A 24,787-nucleotide genomic window follows, 5' to 3' on the forward strand; every position below is an offset into this window, starting at 1 on the left:
ATCAACCATACAACCAACAAAACCCACAAAGAAACTACCAAACATATCAACTACCACATCAAAGACCACCACCCAACCAATCATAAACTCCCCAACTCACATATGCAACCACCCCCTCCAACCAAGATGAAACACTCCGAACCATTATCCAAGGCCAAAAGGAACTACAAAACACACTTGCTTCCGGTCTCACCGGCCTCACTTCTACACTACAAGCTCTTCTTGCACGCATGGATACACCATCAAACCCTCCTCCTCCTCAACCCCCAATGCAAAGTGTCATTCCCTCTCAACCCCAACCAAATCCAAAGGGGGGCATCAATGCCATCACCCTTAGATCCGGAACACAACTAAAAGAAAAGGAAGAAAAGGACTCAAATCCTATCACAACCACCCAAGAGGAAGAGGGAATAGATATAGAAGAGATAGTGGAAGAGGAGACACCACAAGTCATAGTTGAGGATGAAGCCCAACTAACAAAGGAGACAACCAAGGCCAAGAGAACCTTGGAAGAAGAAATTGCTCAACCACTCCCATTTCCAACACTTGCGAAGAAAGCTAGAAAGCGCATGGAACTCGACCCCAAAATGGTAGAAATGTTCAAGAAAGTTGAAGTAACCATTCCCCTCTTTGATGCTATCCACCAAGTTCCTAGATATGCAAAATTTCTCAAAGATCTATGCATGAACAAGGATAGGATTCTTGAATTGGAAACCATCCCATTGGGGAGTTCTATTTCCGCTTTAATGGGAGCATTGCCCGAAAAGTGTGATGATCCGGGCCCTTGTATGGTCACTTGCACCGTTAATGGAGTTCAATCTATAGATTGTATGTGTGACCTAGGAGCATGTGTTAGCATCATGCCGCTCTCCGTCTACCGGGTATTGAAGTTGCCACCACTAAAGAGGTCGATGGCAAGATTTGTCCTAGCAGATAAAAGCATAATAACCGTGATGGGTGTTGCGGAAGACGTATTAGTAAATATAAAAGGGTTGGTGTTTCCGATTGACTTTTATGTCCTTGAAATGCCATCAAGCGAAACCGAGAGAGAATCATCTATCCTCCTTGGAAGACCATTTTTGAGAACTTCTAGATTCAAGCTAGATGCCTACTCGGGGACCTACTCATTTGAAATAGATGGGAGAATTGAGTTTTAGCCTAGAAGAAGCAATGAAGCATCCACCGGAAAATCACTCTCTATTTTGGTGTGACCCAATTGACAACATGGTTGCCGAAGTGCACCTTGCAAAGTTAGATGAGAAGTACATGATTGAAGAAGCAAATGAAAGTTCAAGCGAACTAAACACCACACATCATACAAACCATCCGGAAACTCAAACTTCAAAGAATGACAAAAAGATGGAATTGAAGCCACTACCAACCCACTTAAGGTACTCATACCTTGATGAAGCCCAAAAGCTCCCTGTGATAATTGCAAAAGAGTTAACTCCTCAACAAGAAGAAAAATTGCTAGATGTATTGAGGAAGAACAAAAAGGCAATCGGATGGAGTTTAGTGGATCTAGTGGGAATAAGCCCCCAAGTATGCGAGCACCGCATATTTCTTGAAGAAGGAGCAAGACCGGTCCGACAACCTCAAAGGAGACTTAATCCAACCATTCTTGAGGTAGTAAAGAAAGAAGTCACTAAACTACTTGAAGCGGACATCATCTATCCTATCTCGGATAGCGAGTGGGTAAGCCCGGTCCAAGTAGTGCCAAAGAAATCCGGGGTGACAACAATAAAAAACGAAAGTGGTGAACTTATAGCAACAAGAGTGCAAAATTCTTGGAGAGTATGCATAGACTACCGAAGATTGAATGCGGCCACAAGAAAAGATCACTTTCCGCTACCGTTCATTGATCAGATGCTTGATCGATTAGCCGGTAAATCATATTATTGTTTTCTTGATGGTTACTTCGGATACTTCCAAATTCATATTGCTCTAGAGGACCAAGAAAAAAACAACATTTACTTGCCCCTTTGGAACGTACGCTTACAAGCGTATGCCATTCGGCCTATGCAATGCTCCGGCAACGTTCCAAAGATGCATGATGAGCTTATTTGCGGACTTTCTAGAGCAATCCATGAAAGTTTTCATGGACGACTTTAGTGTGTATGGTGATTCATTTGAGCATTGCCTAGGTAACCTTGAAAAAGTCTTAGAGAGATGCACCAAAACAAACCTTGTCTTAAATTTTGAAAAATGTCATTTCATGGTCAAACAAGGCATTGTTTTAGGACACATAGTCTCAAAAGAAGGCATCTCCGTAGATCCGGCAAAAATAAACGTCATATCCAGTTTACCTTACCCCTCCTCCGAGAGGGAAGTTCGTTCTTTTCTTGGACATGCATGATTCTACCGGAGATTCATCAAAGACTTTAGCAAGGTGGCCTTACCTCTTTCTCGACTACTACAAAAGGACACAGAATTTGAGCTAAGCAAAGAATGTATGGAAGCATATGACAAACTTAAAGTAGCATTGACACAAGCCCCTATTGTGCGAGGACCAAATTGGACTCAACCATTTGAAATCATGTGTGACGCTTCGAATTACGCGATAGGAGCCGCGTTAGCACAACGCGAGAGTAAGATTCCCTATGTCATAGCTTATGCTTCCAAAACACTAGACGGTGCCCAATCCAAATACACTACTACCGAAAAGGAACTCCTAGCCATTGTTTTTGCTTTGGACAAGTTCCGAGCCTATCTTCTTGGTTCCAAGGTTGTAGTGTACTCGGATCACGCGGCACTAAAGTACTTGTTGGCCAAAAAGGAATCGAAACCGAGATTAATTCGTTGGGTGCTTTTGTTACAAGAATTTGACTTGGAGATCAAAGATAGGAGTGGTTCCCAAAACTTAGTGGCGGACCATTTAAGTCGCCTCGAACACACAAAAGGCGACACCACTCCTATCAATGATTCCTTCCCTTTAGATGCTTTGCACGCAATCTCGGAAGTAGCTCCTTGGTATGCCCCAATAGCGAACTATTTGGTTTCACGCACTTTCCCTCCCAATCTCAACAAACACAAAAAGGATAAGCTGAAAAGAGAATCCAAATACTATATTTGGGATGATCCCTATTTGTGGAGGTGTGGAGCGGACCAAATAGTGCGACGGTGCATACCTCAAACCGAATTCCAAGCAATCTTGGACGCTTGCCATGCTTCCGAAGGAGGTGGCCACTACGGCCCCCAAAGAACGGCAAGAAAAGTCCTTGATTGCGGCTTTTGGTGGCCAACTCTTCTCAAAGATGCTTCTCTCTATTGCAAATCTTGTCCCCAATGCATTCGGTTTGGAGATATTTCCAAGAAGGACGAAATTCCCCAAAAAAATATGCTTTTTTTTGTGAAATTTTTGACGTATGGGGAATCGACTTCATGGGACCATTTTCAAATTCCAATGGCTTTCTCTACATCTTGCTAGCCGTCGATTATGTGTCAAAATGGGTGGAGGCAATCCCCACCCGAACGGATGATGCTAATGTTGTTTATTCTTTTGTGAGAAACAATATCATTTGTCGCTTTGGCTCCCCAAGAGCAATCATAAGTGACCAAGGATCCCACTTTTGCAACAAAAAAATGGACAGCCTCATGAGAAAATATGGCATCATACACAAAGTCGTCACGGCTTACCACCCTCAGACAAACGGCCAAGCGGAAGTTTCTAACCGGGAAATCAAACATGTATTAGAAAGGATTGTGAAGCCGAATAGGAAAGATTGGAGCACCAAACTCTCCGATGCATTGTGGGCCTATCGAACGGCTTACAAGACACCTATTGGCATGAGCCCCTTTCGGCTTGTATATGGTAAAGCATGTCACTTACCGGTAGAGATTGAACATAAAGCTTATTGGGCCGTAAAGGAATGTAATATGAGCTTGGGTGGGGCCGGAGTAGAGAGAAAGCTTCAATTGGCGGAATTGGAATGTTTGAGATTAGAAGCTTATGACAACTCTAGACTTTACAAGGAAAAGTTGAAAGCCATCCATGACAAGAACATTAGGAGAAGAGAATTCCAACCCGGGGAACTTGTCCTTCTCTACAATTCAAGGTTGAGATTACTACCCAGAAAGCTTAGATCAAGGTGGGATGGACCCTACCAAGTGGAGAAGGTAGAACCTTATGGGGTCTACCACTTGCACCATCCATCAAGCCCAGACATTTTCAAGGTAAACGGGCACCGTCTCAAATTGTATCATGGTGAGCAAAGAAAGAACTCCAAGGAACTTGAAGTGTTCCTCTTGAGGGATGCAACTCTTGAACAAGAACTTTGAGCCACTGAAAGTCCAACTTAAGGACGTTAAACAAAAGTGCTAGGTGGGAGACACCCCACTATGGTAAGATCTTCCTTTGTACATAGCCACTTGACTTCATGTTTGTTAGTTAGATTTCAATTTCAATTCCCCTTCTCTTGTTGAGTTCATTGATAGTTTATCCAGTAAAATGCCATGCTATAGTGTTTAAGTGGCTGTATGGGGGGGGTTGAAATGTTATAGGTGGTGTAAAAAAAATGCAAATTTGAAAAAGGCACCTTTCTGCCGCGTGCGCGCACCTGGCGCGTACGCGCCCTTGAGGCACTCGACAATCAATACATTTACCCGAGAGTTGCGCCCACACCATGCCAAGACCATGCCTGAAGCACAGGAAACTCGCGCGCGTGCGTACATGACGCGAACGCGCACTTGAGAGAATTCTGCAGATGGACGCGCTCGCGCACCATGCGCATCCGCGTCAATCGCCTTGTCACACTCCTGGTACATATTCCAGAAAGTTAAGCCATTCTTAGGCCCGTACTAAGCCACTGGCCCAGCACTTCTGCCGCGTGCGCGCACCTGGCGCGCACGCGCCCATTGATTCTGCACTCCCCTCTGGGCCACTCCACAGAGAGTTGGGCCCACCCCAGGCCCTTCTCATGCCTGGGGCATAATCGCGTTGACGTGTACGCGCACCGTGCACGCACGCGCCAACAGCCCTGAAGCCAACCTCTGGTACTGCGTCCAGAGAGTTATGCCACCTCTATGTCACCCCTGTGCTGCCAGCCCAAGCGCATGGGCGCGCACGCGCAACGTGCGCGCGCGCCCCCATTCCACTTCGCTATTCTGCGCGAGCGCGCACCATGCGCGCACGCGCGGGTGATCGGCGCCAACTTAAGAAGGGGCACACTCACCCCTTCACCCTCATTTCACATCTCCTTCCTCTTCTCATCCCCTCCACTACCCATCCAACTTCAGAAGGGGCACACTTACCCCTTCATTCTCATTCCACCATTCCTCCCTCTCAACCACCTTCTACCACCTAACTCTGGTGGCCCCACATTAACTCTCCACTCTTCATCAACCCACTCTACAACCTCTTCCTCATCATTCCCCATCTCACAAGGTACTATACTAAGCCACCCTCTTACTCCAACCATTTCTTTTGATTCTTATTCATTTAAGTTTCACCTTCTTCTAGGTAACTTCTTTCCTTTTCTTCTTTTATTTTAGTTACTTCTCTAGGATGTTTTTGTTTTTTTTCCCCTCTTTCAATTTAACCCTTCATGGGCATTTGGGTCTCCACTTCACTTGCATTAGTAGATGAGTTGTGTTGCTTACTTTTCTTACCATCACTGTGCACTGTAATCATTCATTTCTTTCACCATCTTCTAATCACACACTACCAAAGGATGCACGCCAAGTGTTCGACGAAAGGCATACTTGAGTTTTGAGCCCACATTGACTACATTGCCTCTCAACTTATTACTTTTGCGTGCATCCCCACTTTCCCCAATCCATTCACACACCTTTCTTAACTTGCTTTTCATTTGTGGTCCTTAGGGGTATATGCTTCTCATGCTTCTTACTTGCATGCTTAAACTACCCTTGCACCACATGAAAATGATTTGCCTCATACTTTTTTAGGATAGTTTACATCAATTCGGTATATGCTTTCAATATAGTATAACTATATTAGTGAGTGCTATATGAATCCTGAAGTGGTATCAGACCATTTAATGATATAAAAGAAAAACAAAAATAGAGTGATGATTGTACACTTCTCTAAAGTTCAAATATCATTTCTATATTTATAATCATAGGATTTTACTGAAAATTTTCGCAAGTTACTATATAAAGGTGTTTTGTGATTTGTGAACCTATCAAATATATTGGTTCCTTATGTGATCAACTCGTTAACCATATAAATTCAAACCAATCGAACATTCAATATATTGGATTGGGCTAAAGTTTTAGTGAGTATTTATAGTGAGACAAATCTGTATAATATAGATATTTTTTAAAATTCAAAAAGCTCATTTTTTTGGAAAATTTGGGTACAGTTAAATATTTTATTTGAGATATTATTAAAGTATGCTAAGAATTGGTATTAAATACATACTGTGTTAGGGCTAGTTTTAATTCGTATCTAATTTTGTGTATTGACGTTACAGTTGTCGGATCATAGTGGCGTCGGTGAAGAGAAAATTCCAGTCATAGAAATGAGTTTTGGTTCGTTGCCTCTCGCACAGCAATTTTATGCAAACTATGCAAAGAAAGTTGGGTTCGTTACTAAAATCAGGAACATGAATTTCGACAAGACGCGGAAGAAATCAAAGATACCAGTTAATCAATCTATTTACTGCACGCAAGAAGTTATCGAGAGTTTAGGGTGAACGCAGCAACTCGAGCAAACAGAATTACAGCCACGAGATGCAGAGCAAGGATGTATGTTGTGCTGGACAAGGAGAAGGAAAGTTGGGTTGTGTCTAGATTAGAATTGAGGCATTCTCACCCCTGTTCGGCTAAGAAAGCTGTCCACTATCATGAGTACCGGAAGGTGACCATTCATGCTAAGTGTGTCATTACGGATAACGACAAGGCTGGAATAAGACCTAACAAGACGTATCTAGCACTGGCAAACGAGGTTGGTGGGTCCTCAAACCTGGATTTTTTAGAAAAGGATGTCAGAAACTATATCACATGCAATCTCTGATGCTCCGATAACAATGAGGACTTCCAGGGGATGATGAATTATTTTGTTCGAATGAAGGAGATCAATCCCAACTTCTTTTATGCCATAGATGTTGACGATGCTAATATATTTAGGAGCGCACTATGGGTAAATGCAAGGTGTAGGGCTTCGTATCAATGTTACAGAGATGTGGTGTCGTTTGACACCACTTACAGAAGAAACATGTCTATATACTTATTGGTGAGTTGCAAGAGCAGTTATTTGTTAAATTTGTCTTGTTGCCTCACAGTTATTTTTGCTCTTTTCACAAACATGTCTGCCGTTTGCATCCTTTGTCGGTGTAAACCACCATGGAAAGTCTACTCTTCTTGACTATGCTTTACTTGGGAGCGAGGAGATCCCTAGTTTTGAGTGGGTGTTCATGCAATGGGTGAGATGCGTCGGGACTGCGCCAAGGGGATTATCACTGACCAGTGCAAGGCGATGGCTGGTACTATTAGGAAGGTCTTACCTGATACTGTCCACCGATGGTGCATCTGGCACATAATGAAGAAATCACAATTCAAGCTCAGTGGCTACGTGGTGCACGAAATTGTGTATGCCAATATTAATGGACTATTTCTCACAGCTTCGCACAACTAACCATCAAGTGCACTGGGTCGTCCAAGTAATACCTTACGTGAGTAAGGGTCGAATCCCACGGAGATTGTTGGCTTGAAGCAAGCTATGATTATCTTATTATTCTTAGTCAGGATATAATATCAATAATAATTTTTAGTTTTAATTGTAAAAAGTAAAAGAGCATGAAATAAATACTTATAATGCAGTAATGGAGAATATGTTGGAGTTTTGGAGATGCTATGTCCTCTGAATTCCTGCAACATAATGCTTTCTCACTTTCATAAATGCAAGGCTCCTTCCATGGCAAGCTGTATGTAGGGCATTGCCGTTGTCAATGTCTATTTCCCATCCTCTCAGTGAAAATGGTCCAAATGCTCTGTCACAGCACGGCTAATCATCTGTCGGTTCTCGATCATGTCGGAATAGAATCCATTGATTCTTTTGCGTTTGTCATCACACCCAACAATCACGAGTTTGAAGCTCCTCACAATCATCAAATCCTTGAATCTTACTCAGAATACCACAAGCAAGGTTTAGACCTTCCGGATTCTCAAGGATGCTGCCAATGAATTCTAGCTTATACCACGAAGATTCTGATTAAGGAATCTAAGAGATACTCATTCAATCTAATGTAGAACGGAGGTGGTTGTCAGTCATACATTCGTGGATTGAGGAAGGTGATGAGTGTCACGGATCATCACCTTCTTCATAGTGAAGCACGAATGAACATCTTAGATAGGAACAAGCGTGTTTGAATGGAAAATAGAAATAATTGCATTAATTCATCGAGACGCTGCAAAGCTCCTCACCCCCAACAATGGAGTTTAGAGACTCATGCCGTCAAAGAGTACAAAATTCAGATCTAAAAATGTCATGAGATACAAAATAAATCTCTAAAAGTTGTTTAAATACTAAACTAGTAACCTAGGTTTACAGAAAATGAGTAAACTAAGATAGACAGTGCAGAAATCCACTTCTAGGGCCCACTTGGTGTGTGCTGGGGCTGAGACTTAAGCTTCTCACGTACCTGGGCTGTTTCTGGAGTTGAACGCTAGGTTGTAACCTGTTTCTGGCGTTGAACTCCAACTTGCAACCTGTTTCTGGCGCTAAACTCCAGATTGCAACATGGAACTGGCGTTAAATGCCAGTTTACGTCGTCTATCTTCGCGCAAAGTATGGACTATTATATGTTGCTGGAAAGCCCTATATGTCTAATTTTGAACCCAATTGAGAGCGCGTCAATTGGACTTCTGTAGCTCCAAAAAATCCATTCCGAGTGCAGGGAGGTCAGAATCCAACAACATCAACAGTCCTTTTTCAGCCTAAATCAGATTTTTGCTCAGCTCCCTCAATTTCAGCCAGAAAATATCTAAAATCATAGAAAAAACACACAAACTCATAGTAAAGTCCAGAAATATGAATTTTGCCTAAAAACTAATAAAAATATACTAAAAACTAACTAAAACGTACTAAAATCTATATGAAATTACCCCCAAAAAGTGTATAAAATATCCGCTCATCACAATACCAAATTTAAACTATTGCTTGTCCTCAAGCAACTAGATAAATAAAATAGGATAAAAAAATTAAGATGCAATAATATCTCAGAGTTTCAAGTGAAGCTCAGATTCTAATCAGATGAGTGGGACTAGTACCTTTTTGCCTCTGAACAGTTTTAGCATCTCACTTTAACCTTTGAAATCCAGAATGATTGGCATCCATAGGAACTTAGAATTCAGATAGTATTATTGATTCTCCTAGTTTAGTATGTTGATTCTTGAACACAGTTACTTTATGAGTCTTGGCCGTGGTGACAAACCCCATTTTGAGGGTTTATCTTGTGCTAATTTCAGGGGTTTTATCAATGATTCCACGCACTTTCTATATGAAAATACAAGATTTTGCATTCCTTTCCTAGTTTTGCCCCATGAATGAAAACATGCTTATTTTGCACTAAAATAGATACATTTCTAATCTTCTCTTGATGCCATTCGATGCCGTGACTTGTGTGTTAAGTGGTTCCAGAATATAAGGCAAGGATGGACCGGAAGAGAGGAGGAGGATGGGAGCAAAGGAAGGGAGCAAGAGAATTAAGCCTTGGAAATCTCAGCATGGGCGTGTGCGCGCACTTGGCGCGTCCGCGTGGATGGACTAGCTAGAAGCCGAGCCAAGAGCCAAGCCACGAGTCGGCTTGCGCAGCGGCTAAGCCATGATCTTCTTGGGCGCGCACGCGTACGTCACGCCTCCGCGTACATTACAAGATGCATCTGCGGCGCGCGCGCGTACCTTGCGCGTGCGCGCTGATGTTCGAATGTGGATTTTTAAGAAGTCACGTGACTTAGGCGTGGGGTTAGTTGAGAATCCCATTTTTGGGAAATGCCTTGGCGGGGAAAGCTTAAGAAGACCAAAGGGGCAAGGGTTAAGGACTTTTAGTTCATTTTCTAGATTTTAGATATTTTGGGGAAGTTAGTTAGCCACACTTTTGGAGAAGGAGAGAGAGATTCCAAGCTTCCATTAGGGTTCATCTTCATCCAAGTTCTGAATTTTCAATCACTTTTGGTGAGATCCATTGCAATTCTCACTTCACTTTGTTCATGTCATAGATCTTCTTCTCCAATTTCAAGTAGTAATTGTAATTGCTCAATTCTCATAGATCTAGAATTCAACTTTGTAATTTTGGATTTCATCAATACCTTGAGAATTTGATTTTCATTGTTGATCTTTGATCCTTGTTGTTAGTTTCTTGTGTTGCACTACTTTTAATTCCACTTTTCTTATCATTTCACTATGACTTTCTTTCTTGCTCATCACATGTTTGATAAAATGTCAACACTAGTTATGGAGTAGAAATATCTCACTTGGCATAGGGTTGGGCCATTAAAAGAAGTTGAATAGTTGTGACAATTGTTGATTTGAAATTAGGAATTGCTAATTGACTTAGAGTGCACTAAAGCTAGATTCTCATAAAGAGAAGCTAGGACTTGTGACTCAAGTTGATTATCTTCATTTGACTTTCCTCTATACCTAGGGGATAACTAAATGAGGCAAGGCCTAATTGCCGTCATCATTGAATAAACTATAAGGATAGAAATTCTAATGCCAACCCTAAGCCAAGTCTTTTAATGATTGATTGTTTGTTTCATATTACCTTGCTAAAACCCTCAAAGAACCCCAACAAAGCTTTCTAATCAATAAGATGCACACTTTGGCAATTCCAAGGGAGGACGACTCGGGAGACTTGTACTCTCGGATATAGATTGTAGGATTGTTTGGTACGAAATTTTAGTGTCGATTAGACTATACTCACGATCATATTCATTTTTGATTCTAACTCGGCATGCTAAATTTTGTTTATCAAAATGGCGCCATTGCCGGATACATAAATGTCCAATTTCTCCTTCCCTAAGCACTTTGTTTTCCAGTATTACCACCGGATACATAAATGCCACAGACACATAACTGGGTGAACCTTTTCAGATTGTGACTTAGCTTTGCTATTGTCCTCAATTAGAGGTGTCCAGAGTTCTTAAGCACATTCTTCTGCTTTGGATCATGACTTTAACCACTCAGTCTCAAGCTTTTCACTTGAACCTGCATGGCACAAGCACATGGTTAGGGACAGCTTGATTTAGCCGCTTAGGCCTAGATTTATTTCCCTGAACCCTCCTATACATTGATGCTCAAAGCCTTGGATCCTTTTCACCCTTACCTTTTGGTTTAAAGGACTATTGGCTTTTTCTACCTTTTTTGCTTTTTTTTTCCACTGCTTTTTCTTGCTTCAAGAATCAATTTTATGATTTTTTAGATCATCAATAATATTTTTCTTGTTCATCATTCTTTCAAGAGTTAACTATTTTAACATTCATAAAATTCAATATAAAAAATATGCATTGTTCAAGCATTCATTCAGAAGACGAAAAGTATTGCCACCACATATAAATAATTAGAATTTTCCTTATTAAGAACTCAAAAAAAAAATTGCCTCTTTGTTATAAAAATCTACTATTTTATTCATGTTTGATGATGATGAGAAAAATAAATTATAGCTTAATTGAAAATAAAATCAAAATAGATATACTAATTACTACTACTCCTATATAACTTCTACGGTAAATTCCTATAAGAACAACTATCACAGAAGTAAAGCTAAGATTAGGACTCAATGACCTTTATTTTGGGAAGTGGATGTTCCTCTAGTCTGTGGGGTGCTTGGTCCTTCAAGAGATAATTTCTTACGCTTCAGTTCCTTCAAGTCACGCCCTTGCTCTTCTTGTTCCCCAAGCAATTTGCAAAGCATGCTATTTTGCTTATTCTGTTCTTCCTTTATTTGGTCCATAGCTTCTTGCAACTTGGTAACAGATGCTTCAAGATGCTCCCAGTATTCAAATTAAGGGATTTCCGGGAGGAATTCCTGTGCTCTCCTCTTGATGGGGTCATCCTGCACTTGTTGTTTTTCCATTGATATTTTGGTGATTGGTCGCTCAACTGAGATATACTCAGTTATTCCCATCTTTACTCCAGCATCTTTACATAGCATAGATATTAAGCTTGGATAAGCCAATTTAGCATCTTTGGAGTTCTTGTTTGCAATTATGTAAAGTTCACACGAAATCAGCTAATGAACTTCCACTTCTCTTTCCAACATAAGGCAGTGGATCATCACTGCTCTTTTAACGGTGACCTCATTGCGGTTGCTAGTGGGCAGTATAGAACGCCCAATGAAATCCAGCCAGCCTCTGGCGACTGGTTTGAGATCTTCTCTCTTGAGTTGATTTGGGACGCCCTTGGTGCTGGTGGTCCACCTGGTTCCAAGGAGGCATATGTCCTCTAGAATCTTGTCCAGGCCTTTATTTGTTCTCATCGTTCTCCTATTAAAGGAGTCTGGGTCATCTTTCAGCTGAGGTAGCTTAAAGATCTCCCTGATTTTGTCAGGGTGGATGTGAACAATCTTTCCTCTGACCAAGGTCCGATAGTCATAGAGGGCAGTTCCAGATATTCTCTGCCTGTCTGTTTGCCACAGATTAGCATAGAATTCCTGAACCATGTTTCTTCCCACCTTTGTTTCAGGATTAGCTAGGATTTTCTAGCTCCTATTTCGAATTTGCTCTTGAATCTCCGGATATTCATCTTCTCTCAGATCGAATTTGACTTTCGGGATCACTGACCTTAGACCCATTATTTTGTAGTAATGGTCTGAATGTTCTTTGGTTAAGAACTTCCCTTGATTCCAAAGTGGTTTTGGAATACTCTCTTTCTTGCCTCTTGGAGTGGGTTGTTTTCCTTTAGGAGCCATGATCTTAGTGGGTATGCTTTAGTGATCATGGATAAACACACCAAACTTAGAGGTTTGCTTGTCCTTAAGCAAAAGAAAAGAAAGGAGAGGGATAGAAGGAGAGCTAGTTTTCTAATTGTTGAGGAGAGGAGAGAGGCCGAATGTGGATTTAAAGGGAGGGGGTGGGTTTTTCGAAAATTTTGAAGAAAGATAAGATAGAAGATATGATTTGTAAAAGATAAATATGATAGGAAAAAGATATAATTGAAAATTGAAAAGATATAGAAGATATTTGAAAAAAATAAATCTGAATTTTAGAAAAGAAGTTTGGGATTAATTTGAAAAGATAATTGAGTTTTGAAAAAGATTTGAAAAGAAGTTGGATAGGATTTGAAAAGGATTTGTGTTTATAAATTAAGATACATTTGATATCTTTTGAAAAAGGGATTTTAAAAATTAGGATTAAAATTTTTGGAATTGAAGGATGAGAGTTTGTAACATGTTTATGCAAGAAATCATGAATTGAAAAAAAATTTGGAAAAATGTGAATTGAAAACGAATTTACCTCCTCCCCACAATCCTGGCGTTAAACGCCCAAACGCTGCATGTTTTGGGCGTTTAACGCCCATTTGTAGCTTCTTCTGGGCGTTCAATGCCCAGCTGTTGCTTATTCCTGGCGTTGAACGCCAGGAACTCCTTTGTCACTGGGCATTCTTCTGAATGCCCAGGATGCTGTAAATCTGGAGTTAAACTTCCAGAAAGTGCTTCTTTATGGCATTCAACGCCTAGAAGATGCTTCTTTCCGGCGGTTAACGCCCAGATGGCTATCCTTACTGGCGTTGAACGCCCAGTAGATGCTTCTTTTGGGCGTTCAACGCCCAAAATAGCTCGTACTGGCTTTTTCGCCCCAATGAGCTTCCTTTTTGCTGTTTTATCCTGCGAATCCTTCTGTAACTCTGTGAACTCAAGCAATTGCTATTCTACCTTGAAGATAATTGATATAAACCTGTAAAAATTAATTAATTAATAAATAAGCTTTGTAAATGGCTAGGTTGCCTCTCAGCAAGCGCTTCTTTATTATCTTTAGCTGGACTATTACTGAGTTTTAATCAAGTCTCAGTTTTGAGCATTCTTGCTCAAAATTACTTTCAAGATAATGTTTAACTCTCTGTCCATTAACAATGAACTTTTTGTTAGAATCATTATCCTGAAGCTCCACGTATCCATATATGGTGACACATTTGTAATCACATATGGACCTCTCCACCGGAATTTTAATTTCCCGGGGAATAATCTGAGCCTAGAATTAAATAGCAGAACTTTCTGCCCTGGCTCAAAGACTCTGGATGACAACTTCTTATCATGTCATCTTTTTGCTTTCTCTTTGTAAATTTTTGCATTTTCAAAAGCATTAAGTCTGAATTCCTCTAGCTCATTTAACTGGAGCAATCATTTTTCTCCAGCAAACTTGGCATCAAGGTTTAGGAATCTGGTTGCCCAGTAGGCTTATGTTCCAGTTCCACTGGCAAGTGACAGGCTTTTCCATACACAAGTTGGTATGGAGAGGTCCCTATAGGAGTCTTGAATGCTGTTCTGTATGCCCACAGAGCATCATCCAAGCTTCTTGCCCAATCCCTTCTACGGTTAATCACAGTTCATTCCAGGATTCTTTTAAGTTCTCTATTAGAGACTTCAGCTTGCCCATTTGTCTGTGGATGATATAGAGTAGCTACCCTGTGGCTAACTTTATATCGAACCAAAGTAGAGTAAAGCTGTTTATTGCAGAAATGACTGCCCCCATCACTGATTAGTACTCTAGGGATACCAAATCTGCTGAAGATGTGTTTCTGGAGGAATTTCAGCACTGTCTTAGTATCGTTAGTGGGTGTTGCAATAGCTTCCACCCATTTGGATACATAATCTACTGCCACCAGAATATAAGTGTTTGAGTATGATGGTGGGAAAGGCCCCATGAAGTCAATACCCCAAACATCAAACAACTCAATCTCTAAGATCCCTTGTTGAGGCATGGCATAACTGTGAGGCAGATTGCCAGATCTTTGGCAACTGTCACAATTAAGTACAAATACTTGGGAGTCTTTATAGAGAGTAGGCCAGTAGAAGCCACATTGGAGGACTCTTGTGGTTGTTTGCTCACTTCCAAAATATCCTCCATACTGTGATCTATGGCAGTGCCAGAGGATCCTCTGTGCTTCTTCTTTAGGCACACATCTACGGATTACTCCGTCTGCACATCTCTTGAAGAGATTTGGTTCATCCCAAAGATAGTACTTTGCATCCGTGATCAATTTCTTTGATTGCTGCCTACTGTACTCTTTGGGTATGAATCTCACTGCCTTATAGTTTGCAATGTCTGTGAACCATGGTACTTCCTGGATGGCAAAGAGGTGTTTATCCGGAAAGTTTTCAGAAATCTCAATAAGAGAGAGGGACGCCCCTTCTACTGGTTCTATTTGGGACAGATGATCTGCTACTTGGTTCTCTGTCCCTTTTCTATCTCTTATTTCTATATCAAACTCCTGCAGAAGCAACACTCATCTGATGAGTCTGGGTTTTGAATCCTGCTTTGTGAGTAGATATTTAAGAGCAGCATGGTCAGTGTATATAATCACTTTTGATCCTACTAAATAAGATTTGAACTTGTCAATGGCGTAAACTACTGCAAGTAACTCTTTTTCTGTGGTTGTGTAGCTCTTTTGTGCGTCATTTAAAACACGACTGGCATAGTAAATGACGTGCAGAAGCTTGTCATGCCTTTGTCCCAACACTGCACCAATGGCATGGTCACTGGCATCACACATCAGTTCAAATGGTAATGTCCAGTCTGGTACAGAGATGACTGGTGCTGTGACCAGCTTAGCTTTCAGAGTCTCAAACGCCTGCAGACACTCCTTATCAAAGATAAATGGCGTGTCAGCAGCTAGCAGATTACTCAGAGGTTTGGCAATTTTTGAAAAATCTTTTATAAACCTCCTATAGAATCCTACATGCCCTAGAAAGCTTCTGATTGCCTTAACATTGGCAGGTGGTGGCAATTTTTCAATTACCTTCACCTTAGCTTGATCCACCTCTATTCCCTTATTCGAAATTTTGTGCCCAAGGACAATTCCTTCAGTCACCATAAAGTGACATTTCTCCCAGTTTAAAACCAGATTAGTCTCTTGGCATCTCTTTAGAACAAGTGCTAGATGGTCAAGACAGGAGGTGAATGAGTCTCCAAACACTGAAAAGTCATCCATGAAGACTTTCAGAAATTTTTCCACCATATCAGAGAAAATAGAGAGCATACATCTTTGAAAGGTTGCAGGTGCATTGCACAGACCAAATGGCATCCTTCTGTATGCAAATACTCCAGATGGGCATGTGAATGTTGTTTTCTCTTGATCCTGGGGATCTACTGCAATTTGATTATAACCTGAATATCCATCCAGAAAGCAGTAGTATTCATGACCTGCTAATCTTTCTAGCATCTGGTCTATGAATGGTAAAGGAAAATGATCCTTTCTGGTAGCTGTATTGAGCTTTATGTAATCAATACACATACGCCACCCTGTAACTGTTATTGTAGGAACCAGTTCATTTTTTTCATTATGAACCACTGTCATGCCACCCTTCTTAGGGATGACTTGGACAAGGCTTACCCAGGGGCTATCAGAAATAGGATAAATAATCCCAGCCTCTAGTAATTTAGTGACCTCCTTCTCCACCACCTCCTTCATGGCTGGATTCAGTCGCCTTTGTGGGTGAACCACTGGCTTAGCATCACCTTCCAATAGGATCTTATCCATGCATCTAGCTGGGCTAATGCCCTTAAGATCACTGATGGACCACCCAAGAGCTGTCTTGTGTGTCCTTAGCACTTGAATTAGTGCTTCCTCTTCCTGTGACTCTAAGGTAGAGCTTATGATTACAGGAAAGGTATCACCTTCTCCCAGAAATACATATTTCAGGGATGGTGGTAATGATTTGAGCTCGGGTTTGGGAGGTTTCTCCTCTTCCTGAGGGATTTTCAGAGGTTCTATTATTCTCTCTGGTTCCTCCAGATCAGGCTGAACATCTTTAAAGATATCCTCTAGCTCTGATTCGAGACTCTCAGTCATATTGACCTCTTTTACCAGAGAGTCAATAATATCAATGCTCATGCAGTCATTTGGGGTGTCTGGATGCTGCATAGCTTTGACAACATTCAACTTAAACTCATCCTCATTGACTCTCAGGGTTACTTTCCCTTTTTGGACGTCAATAAGGGTTCGGCTAGTTGCTAGGAAAGGTCTTCCTAGAATGAGAGTTACACTCTTGTGCTCCTCCATTTCTAGCACCACAAAGTCAGTGGGAAAGGCAAATGGCCCAACCTTGACAATCATGTCTTCAATCACGCCTGATGGGTGTTTAATGGAACCATCAGCAAGTTGGAGACATATCCGGGTTGGTTTGACTTCATTAGTCAACCCAAGCTTTTTTATAGTAGATGCAGGTATTAGGTTGATACTTGCCCCAAGATCACATAGAGCTTGCTTGGTACAAGTACCTTCTAATGTGCATGGTATCATAAAGCTTCCGGGATCTTTAAGCTTCTCAAGTAAGCTTTTTTAGAATGATTGCACTGTATTCTTTAGTGAGGTAAACTTTTTCAGTTTTCCTCAAATCCTTCTTATGACTTAAGATCTCTTTCATGAACTTAGCATAAGAAGGTATTTGCTCAAGTGCCTCCGCAAATGGAATCTTTATTTCAAGAGTCCTGAGATAGTCTGCAGAGTGGGCAAATTGCTTATCCTGTTCCGCTTGGCGGAGTTTCTGAGGATAAGGCATTTTGGCTTTGTATTCCTCAACCTTAGTTACTGTAGGTTTATTGTCTACAGATGTGGGTTGAGAAGCCTTTTTAGAGGGGTTGCTATGAGCACTTGTATGTGTCTGATCTCCCACTAGCGTTTGAATGCCAGGGGTGGAAGCTAGAGTGGCGTTAGATGCCAACTCCTTACCTGTTTCTGGCGTCTGAATGCCAGAACTGTGCTTCCTTTGGGCGTTCAATGCCAATTCCTTGCTTGTTTCTGGCGTTGAACGCCAGGACTGAGCATGGGTTGGGCGTTCAACGCCAGCTTGCCACCTATTTTTTGGCGTTTGAGCACCAGAATTCTTCCTCTCTGGGCTCTAACTATCCTCAGAGGGATTTTGGGTAGCAGTCTGTTTATTTCTTGGCTTCTTGTTGCCTTGAAGTGAGGTATTTAATATTTTCCCACTTCTTAATTGAACTGCTTGGCACTCTTCTGTTATTTGTTTTGATAACTACTGTTCTGTTTGCTTCAACTGTATTTCCATATTCATATTAACCATTCTTGTTTCGTGTAGTATCTCCTTGAATTCGGCTAGCTGTTTTGTTAGAAAATCCAGTTGCTGATTGAATTCAGTAACTTGTTCTGTAGGGCTGAGTTCAGCAGTTACTATTTTAGACTCTTCGTTGATGGAAGGTTCACTGCTTAGGTACAGATGCTGATTTCTGGCAACTGTATCAATAAGCTCTTGAGCTTGTTCTATTGTCTTTCTCATGTGTATTGATCCACCAGATGAGTGGTCTAGAGAAATCTGAGCTTTCTCTGTAAGCCCGTAATAAAAGATGTCTAACTGCACCCACTCTGAAAACATTTCAGAGGGGCATTTTCTTAGCATCTCTCTGTATCTCTCCCAGGCATCATAAAGGGATTCATTATCTCCTTGTTTGAAGCCTTGGATGCTCAGTCTTAGCTGTGTCATCCGTTTTAGAGGAAAATAGTGATTCAGAAATTTTTCTGACAGCTGTTTCTATGTCTTTATGCTGTCCTTAGGTTGGTTATTTAACCACCTCTTCGCTTGGTCTTTTATAGCAAACGGAAATAGTAACAATCTATAGACATCCTGATCTACTTTCTTATCATGTACTATGTCAGTAATTTGTAAAAACTGTGCTAGAAACTCTGTAGGTTCTTCCTGTGGAAGACCGGAATACTGACAATTTTGCTGCACCATGATAATGAGCTGAGGATTCAACTCAAAACTACTAACTCCAACGGAGGGTATGCAGATACTACTCCCATATGAAGCAGTAGAGGGGTTAGCATATGACCCCAGAGTCTTTTTGGACTGTTCATTTCTACTTAAGTCCATAATGGAGAAAGGGAGATGATGTGAATTTATTTTATTTGTTTTATTATTATAGAGGAGGTTTCGAAATAATAAAATAAAATAAAATAAAAACTAAAATAAAAAGAAAAACAAAAAGAATTTGAAAATATTTTATGAAGAAATTTGAAAAAGTGAGGAAAGAGAAAGTGGTTAAAATGTTTTTGAAAAAGCTATAATTTTAAAAATTAAAAAATGAAATCCAAAATTTTTAGAAAAAAATTCGGAATAATTGCTTTAAAAATAGTTAGAAAAAATATATATATAGTTTTTTTATTTTGAATTTTATGATGAAAGAGAAAAACACACAAAAGACCCAAGACTTAAAATTTTTAGATCTAATGCTCCTTGTTTTCGAAAATTTTGGAGGGAAAACACCAAGGAACACCAAACTTAAAGATTTTAAGATCAAAACACAAAGAAGACTCAAGAACACTTTGAAGACTCCCAAGAACAACAAGAACAAAAGAAAGAACACCAAACTTAAAATTTTTAGAAAACCACACTAAAATTTTCAAAAATTAAAGAAAGATTAACAAGAAAACACCAGACTTAAAGTTTGGCACAAGATTTAATCAAAGAAAAATTATTTTTGAAAAAAATTTTTAAAAGGAAGATACCCAATTGCCAAGAACATAAGCCAATGCTCTAGCCAACAGAGCTATAAATGTAACGTGTTTTAATATTGTATATATAAAAATATATTTTTGAAAATTAATATTTTGAAAAAGCACAAGAAAAACACGAAAACACACAGAACAAGAAAAATCAAAGATCAAATAAGAAAAATTGACAAGAACAATTTGAAGATCAAAACTCAAACAATCCCCGGCAATGACGCCAAAAACTTGGTGCACGAAATTGTGTATGCCAATATTAATGGACTATTTCTCACAGCTTCGCACAACTAACCAACAAGTGTATTGGGTCGTCCAAGTAATACCTTACGTGAGTAAGGGTCGAATCCCACGGAGATTGTTGGCTTGAAGCAAGCTATGATTATCTTATTATTCTTAGTCAGGATATAATATCAATAATAATTTTTAGTTTTAATTGTAAAAAGTAAAAGAGCATGAAATAAATACTTATAATGCAGAAATGGAGAATATGTTGGAGTTTTGGAGATGCTTTGTCCTCTGAATTCCTGCAACATAATGCTTTCTCACTTTCATAAATTCAAGGCTCCTTCCATAGCAAGTTGTATGTAGGACATTGCCGTTGTCAATGGCTACTTCCCATCCTCTCAGTGAAAATGGTCCAAATGCTCTGTCACAGCACGGCTAATCATCTGTCAGTTCTCAATCATGTCGGAATAGAATCCATTGATTCTTTTGCGTTTGTCATCACGCCCAACAATCGCGAGTTTGAAGCTCGTCACAGTAATCAAATCCTTGAATCTTACCCAGAATATCACAGACAAGGTTTAGACCTTCTAGATTCTCAAGGATGTTGCCAATGAATTCTAGCTTATACCACGAAGATTCTAATTAGGGAATCTAAAAGATACTCATTCAATCTAATGTAGAACGGAGGTGTGGTTGTCAGGCACACGTTCGTGGATTGAGGAAGGTGATGAGTGTCACGGATCATCACCTTCTTCATAGTAAAGCGCGAATGAACATCTTAGATAGGAACAAGCGTGTTTGAATGGAAAACAGAAATAATTGCATTAATTCATCGAGACGCTGCAGAGCTCCTCACCCCAACAATGGAGTTTAGAGACTCATGCCGTCAAAGAGTACAAAATTCAGATCTAAAAATGTCATGAGATACAAAATAAATCTCTAGAAGTTGTTTAAATACTAAACTAGTAACCTAGGTTTACAGAAAATGAGTAAACTAAGATGGACAGTGCAGAAATCCACTTCTAGGGCCCACTTGGTGTGTGCTGGGGCTGAGACTTAAGCTTCCCACGTGCCTGGGCTGTTTCTGGAGTTGAACGCCAGGTTGTAACCTGTTTCTGGCGTTGAACTCCAACTTACAACCTGTTTCTGGCGCTAAACTCCAGACTACAACATGGAACTGGCGTTAAACGCCAGTTTACGTCGTCTATCTTCGCGCAAAGTATGAACTATTATATGTTGCTGGAAAGTCCTATATGTCTAATTTTGAACCCAATTGAGAGCGCATCAATTGGACTTCTGTAGCTCCAAAAAATCTATTCCGAGTGCAGAGAGGTCAGAATCCAATAGCATCAGTAGTCCTTTTTCAGCCTAAATCAGATTTTTGCTCAGCTCCCTCAATTTCAACCAGAAAATACCTAAAATCACAGAAAAACACACAAACTCATAGTAAAGTCCAGAAATATAAATCTTGCTTAAAAACTAATAAAAATATACTAAAAACTAACTAAAACGTACTAAAATCTATATGAAATTACCCACAAAAAGCGTATAAAATATCCGCTCATCACTACGCTAGGTACAGAGAGTTGAATGCAATAAAGAATTACATTGTGTGGAATTCTCCTTCGACTGAATCATTCGAGGTTGATTGGGTTGTTTTCATCAAACAATTTAAGTTAGGCCAGAACAGATGGTTAACAGGTATGTGGTTGTTAAATTAAATCCCGTCTGTTGGTTTCTAGTTGCCTATTTATTCACTTCATGTGATTTTTGCCGGCTTGATTTCGTTCTTATATTTTTGCTAAGAATTGTAGCTGAGTTTTCTACACCTATAGTCAGTGAATGTTCTTTTCAATACATAAATAGATGTTTTTTCTCGTAGTGTGTCTGGATGTTTTTTCTAATTTATTGTATCATTGCTTTGGAGGTGTCATCATGTTGTTTATAAACGGCATTCTTACGCATTTTTTTGGGCAGACCTTTATGCGAATCAGCAGAAGTGGGTTCCAATATTTTTCAAGAGTGAATTTTGGGCAGGGATGAGGAGTACACAGCGTAGTGAAAGTATGCATGCATTTTATGGTGGATACCTGCATTGCAAGAGTGGGTTGGTTCAGTTCGTCCATGAATACGATAATGTGCTTGAAAACAAGGAGCAAAAGGAGCTGGAAGATAATGCTGCGGACTCGAAAGGAGTCATCCCATGTATAGGGAGCACGGGCATTGAGAGACAGTTTCAGCTGGAATACACCAGTAATATGTTCAGGACCCTTCAGCTGGAGGTAAGAAAAAAAACTGACTGCGTGGTTCGATCAATTGAACAAAAGGGAGATACAATTTCTATTAAAGTGGACGAGCAGAAGGTATTCTGGGGGAAGCCTGTCTACCATACTTTCATAGTCGAGTTTTACCCTTTGAGTCGAAAGGGTCAGTGCAAGTGCAACAATTTTGAATCCGCTGGTATATTGTGTTGCCACACCCTTGCGGTGTGGTCATACTACAGAGTTGACATAGTACCAAGCTGCTATGTTCTTCCTCGATGGAGTAAAAATGTTATCCGCAAGCACACTTACATCAAAAGTAGCCATGACGTGGCTCGGAGTGATGAAAGCAACAACTTGTTCAGGCATGTGTGTTCAAAGTTCTATAACGTTGCTCAAAAATTTGTTGCTTGTGATGAGGAAGCAATCATCTTGTGAGCTGCCCTTTGGAATGCAAAGTCTAAGCTGACTGATTATTGTGCCAGCGTGCGTTCCACTACTGTTGCTGTGACTCAGAATACCATACCCACACAGAGCACAGGCGGTGCTATTGTACATGACATACAGAGACCCTCAAGAGTAAAATCCAAAGGATGGCCGAAGAGTAAGAGACTTGGAGCAGAGTTGGACAAGTCAATTAAGAAGTTGTTGCAAAAAAGGAAGGGGAAATCACATTCGGTATGTGTTAGAAGCGACGTATATTTTAACCTTTTCTTATGGAATGGTGTTCTTGATTAATGTATGCTGTTCTGTTTGTGTTGTGCATCTTGTAGGATGATGTTGACCTTAAGTCAGATAATGATCACCATGGTTCTGTAAATAAAAGATTTGAGGATTCTACTATATGGAATTCATTGGATGGTGGCGGATTCACGCACCTGTTGAATTCTTTTAGGCATATATATTGAGGTTTCTCGGCGTGAGTTTGGTGTCATTTGTTACATACAACTTAATAAACTATTCCCATTTCTATTTTGTCACTTACATTTATCCTGTTTTGAAGTATTCATTCAAAGAAACAAAAGCACAACTGTTGTTATCCTTTCCCCATTTATATTTTATTAAGGTTTTAAAGGAACGAATTGCCGCATATTTGTTTGCAAAAAACATATGGATTAAATTTGACTGAAAATGGTTGAAGAGTATAAAAAAACACAAAAAAGAAAGGCAGCGAGTGGAATATTAAATCCGCAAGCACACTCACATCTCAATGAAGTGCACGCATTAGCTAAGGCTTAACACATGAAACAAAGAAATCATATACCAAACCATCCATTTTACAATGAGAAGAAACATCCGAGTGCCTACTAGAGACACCATCCACTTAAAATCCTACTTTGTGTATACTGATCACCACCGTAGGCCGTGCAATAGTTTAATGGAAAGAATTGCACTTAAGCATAGACATGAACAAAAGGGTTATATACACCGATCAGAGTTGACTCAATATTATAAATATGCAATGCATTGCTTAATGAACTAGTGACATCACTAACTTAGAAACTTATTGCTTGAGAATCCTGAAACACCTAATATATGAAACCTGCTGAGGAGTATCTAACAAAATATTAGCCACTCACTCCTCAATGAAGTACTAACAAGTTCAAATACCTTAAACATGATAATTCAGAAAATAAATCAAAAATCATCTAATTTACAAATAAAAGAAACATCATAGTGTCTAACGTAAGCACCATGCACTTAAAGGTTTTGGATTGATTGTCACCATCAACTTGACAAAATCAGAAACATGAAATCATAAACCTGTAGTGAAATAGGATTTATCAGACTCACACGAAACGAGTTTAAGCCGGAAAATTCCATATTAAGCTATATAAGTTTACCACAAGGAAACCATAGATGTAGTAAGGCAGGTATCTATATTAATATTTTCTTACCTAGTCAAGAAGTCTTCTTCTGTTGTCTTCTCCCCTTGTTTGGCTTTCTAGTGGGTAAGCCCACACGCTACAGCATGCTCTTCGTGCTCGGTGCCATGAATGGTGATCTCACAGCCTTAGTCATTTTCCTTGGCTGGTTGCGGTGAATAGGAACGCTGTCCAATGCCTGCAGCGCCTTCCCAATTTGTGAATTATGAGGACCCATCACTATGTCTAGTATGATCTCCTTCCTAAACTCCTGTACAACATCCTACATGGCAATTACGTGTGGGAGGGTAATTTTAAAACCGAGAAAGAAATTTACTAGAAAGAAGTTCAACTTAATTGTTATAACATATTTAACATCACCTTGTCCCAAAGCTGTAAGGGTTTATCTAAACTCTAAAACTGCATGAACTTGATGATGAATACACCACAATCACAGCTATATGTACAAAAAGAGAATATTATATCCAACCATGATATCATTATCAAGTAAAGTGCTGTTAAGAGTATTGTTAGGTGTCTTTTTAATTGACCCATTATCTTGTTTGGGGATGCTAGGATAGAAACAAGGAAGGCCGTTCTCTGTGTGCTTATATCCAGGCATAGAAACTTTCGTCATGTCTTCAATGATTATCCCCTGGAAAGCTGCAACACGTTAGCAATGATACATTTTCCATAAATAAGGTTAACCGTGAACTAATTGGTTCACGTATACTTACCGCATAAGCATGTATTTTTAATCTTTCATTATTAGATTCTCCTGTATACATACTATCCAG

General features: G+C 40.0%; 1 protein-coding gene across 1 annotated transcript; it reads left to right on the forward strand.

The window, feature by feature from the left end:
• The first annotated feature begins 21,554 nt into the window (after window positions 1-21,554).
• On the forward strand, window positions 21,555-23,033 carry LOC110280464 (protein FAR1-RELATED SEQUENCE 5-like). The gene is made up of 4 exons (XM_021141522.1): window positions 21,555-21,565; window positions 21,792-22,490; window positions 22,611-22,803; window positions 22,899-23,033. Exons 1-4 carry the CDS (start codon window positions 21,555-21,557, stop codon window positions 23,031-23,033), a joined length of 1,038 nt encoding a protein of 345 aa, XP_020997181.1.
• The last annotated feature ends 1,754 nt before the right edge of the window (window positions 23,034-24,787 follow it).

This window comes from Arachis duranensis, chromosome 4 (genome assembly GCF_000817695.3).
Source record: "Arachis duranensis cultivar V14167 chromosome 4, aradu.V14167.gnm2.J7QH, whole genome shotgun sequence".
NCBI classification, from domain to species: Eukaryota; Viridiplantae; Streptophyta; class Magnoliopsida; order Fabales; family Fabaceae; genus Arachis; species Arachis duranensis.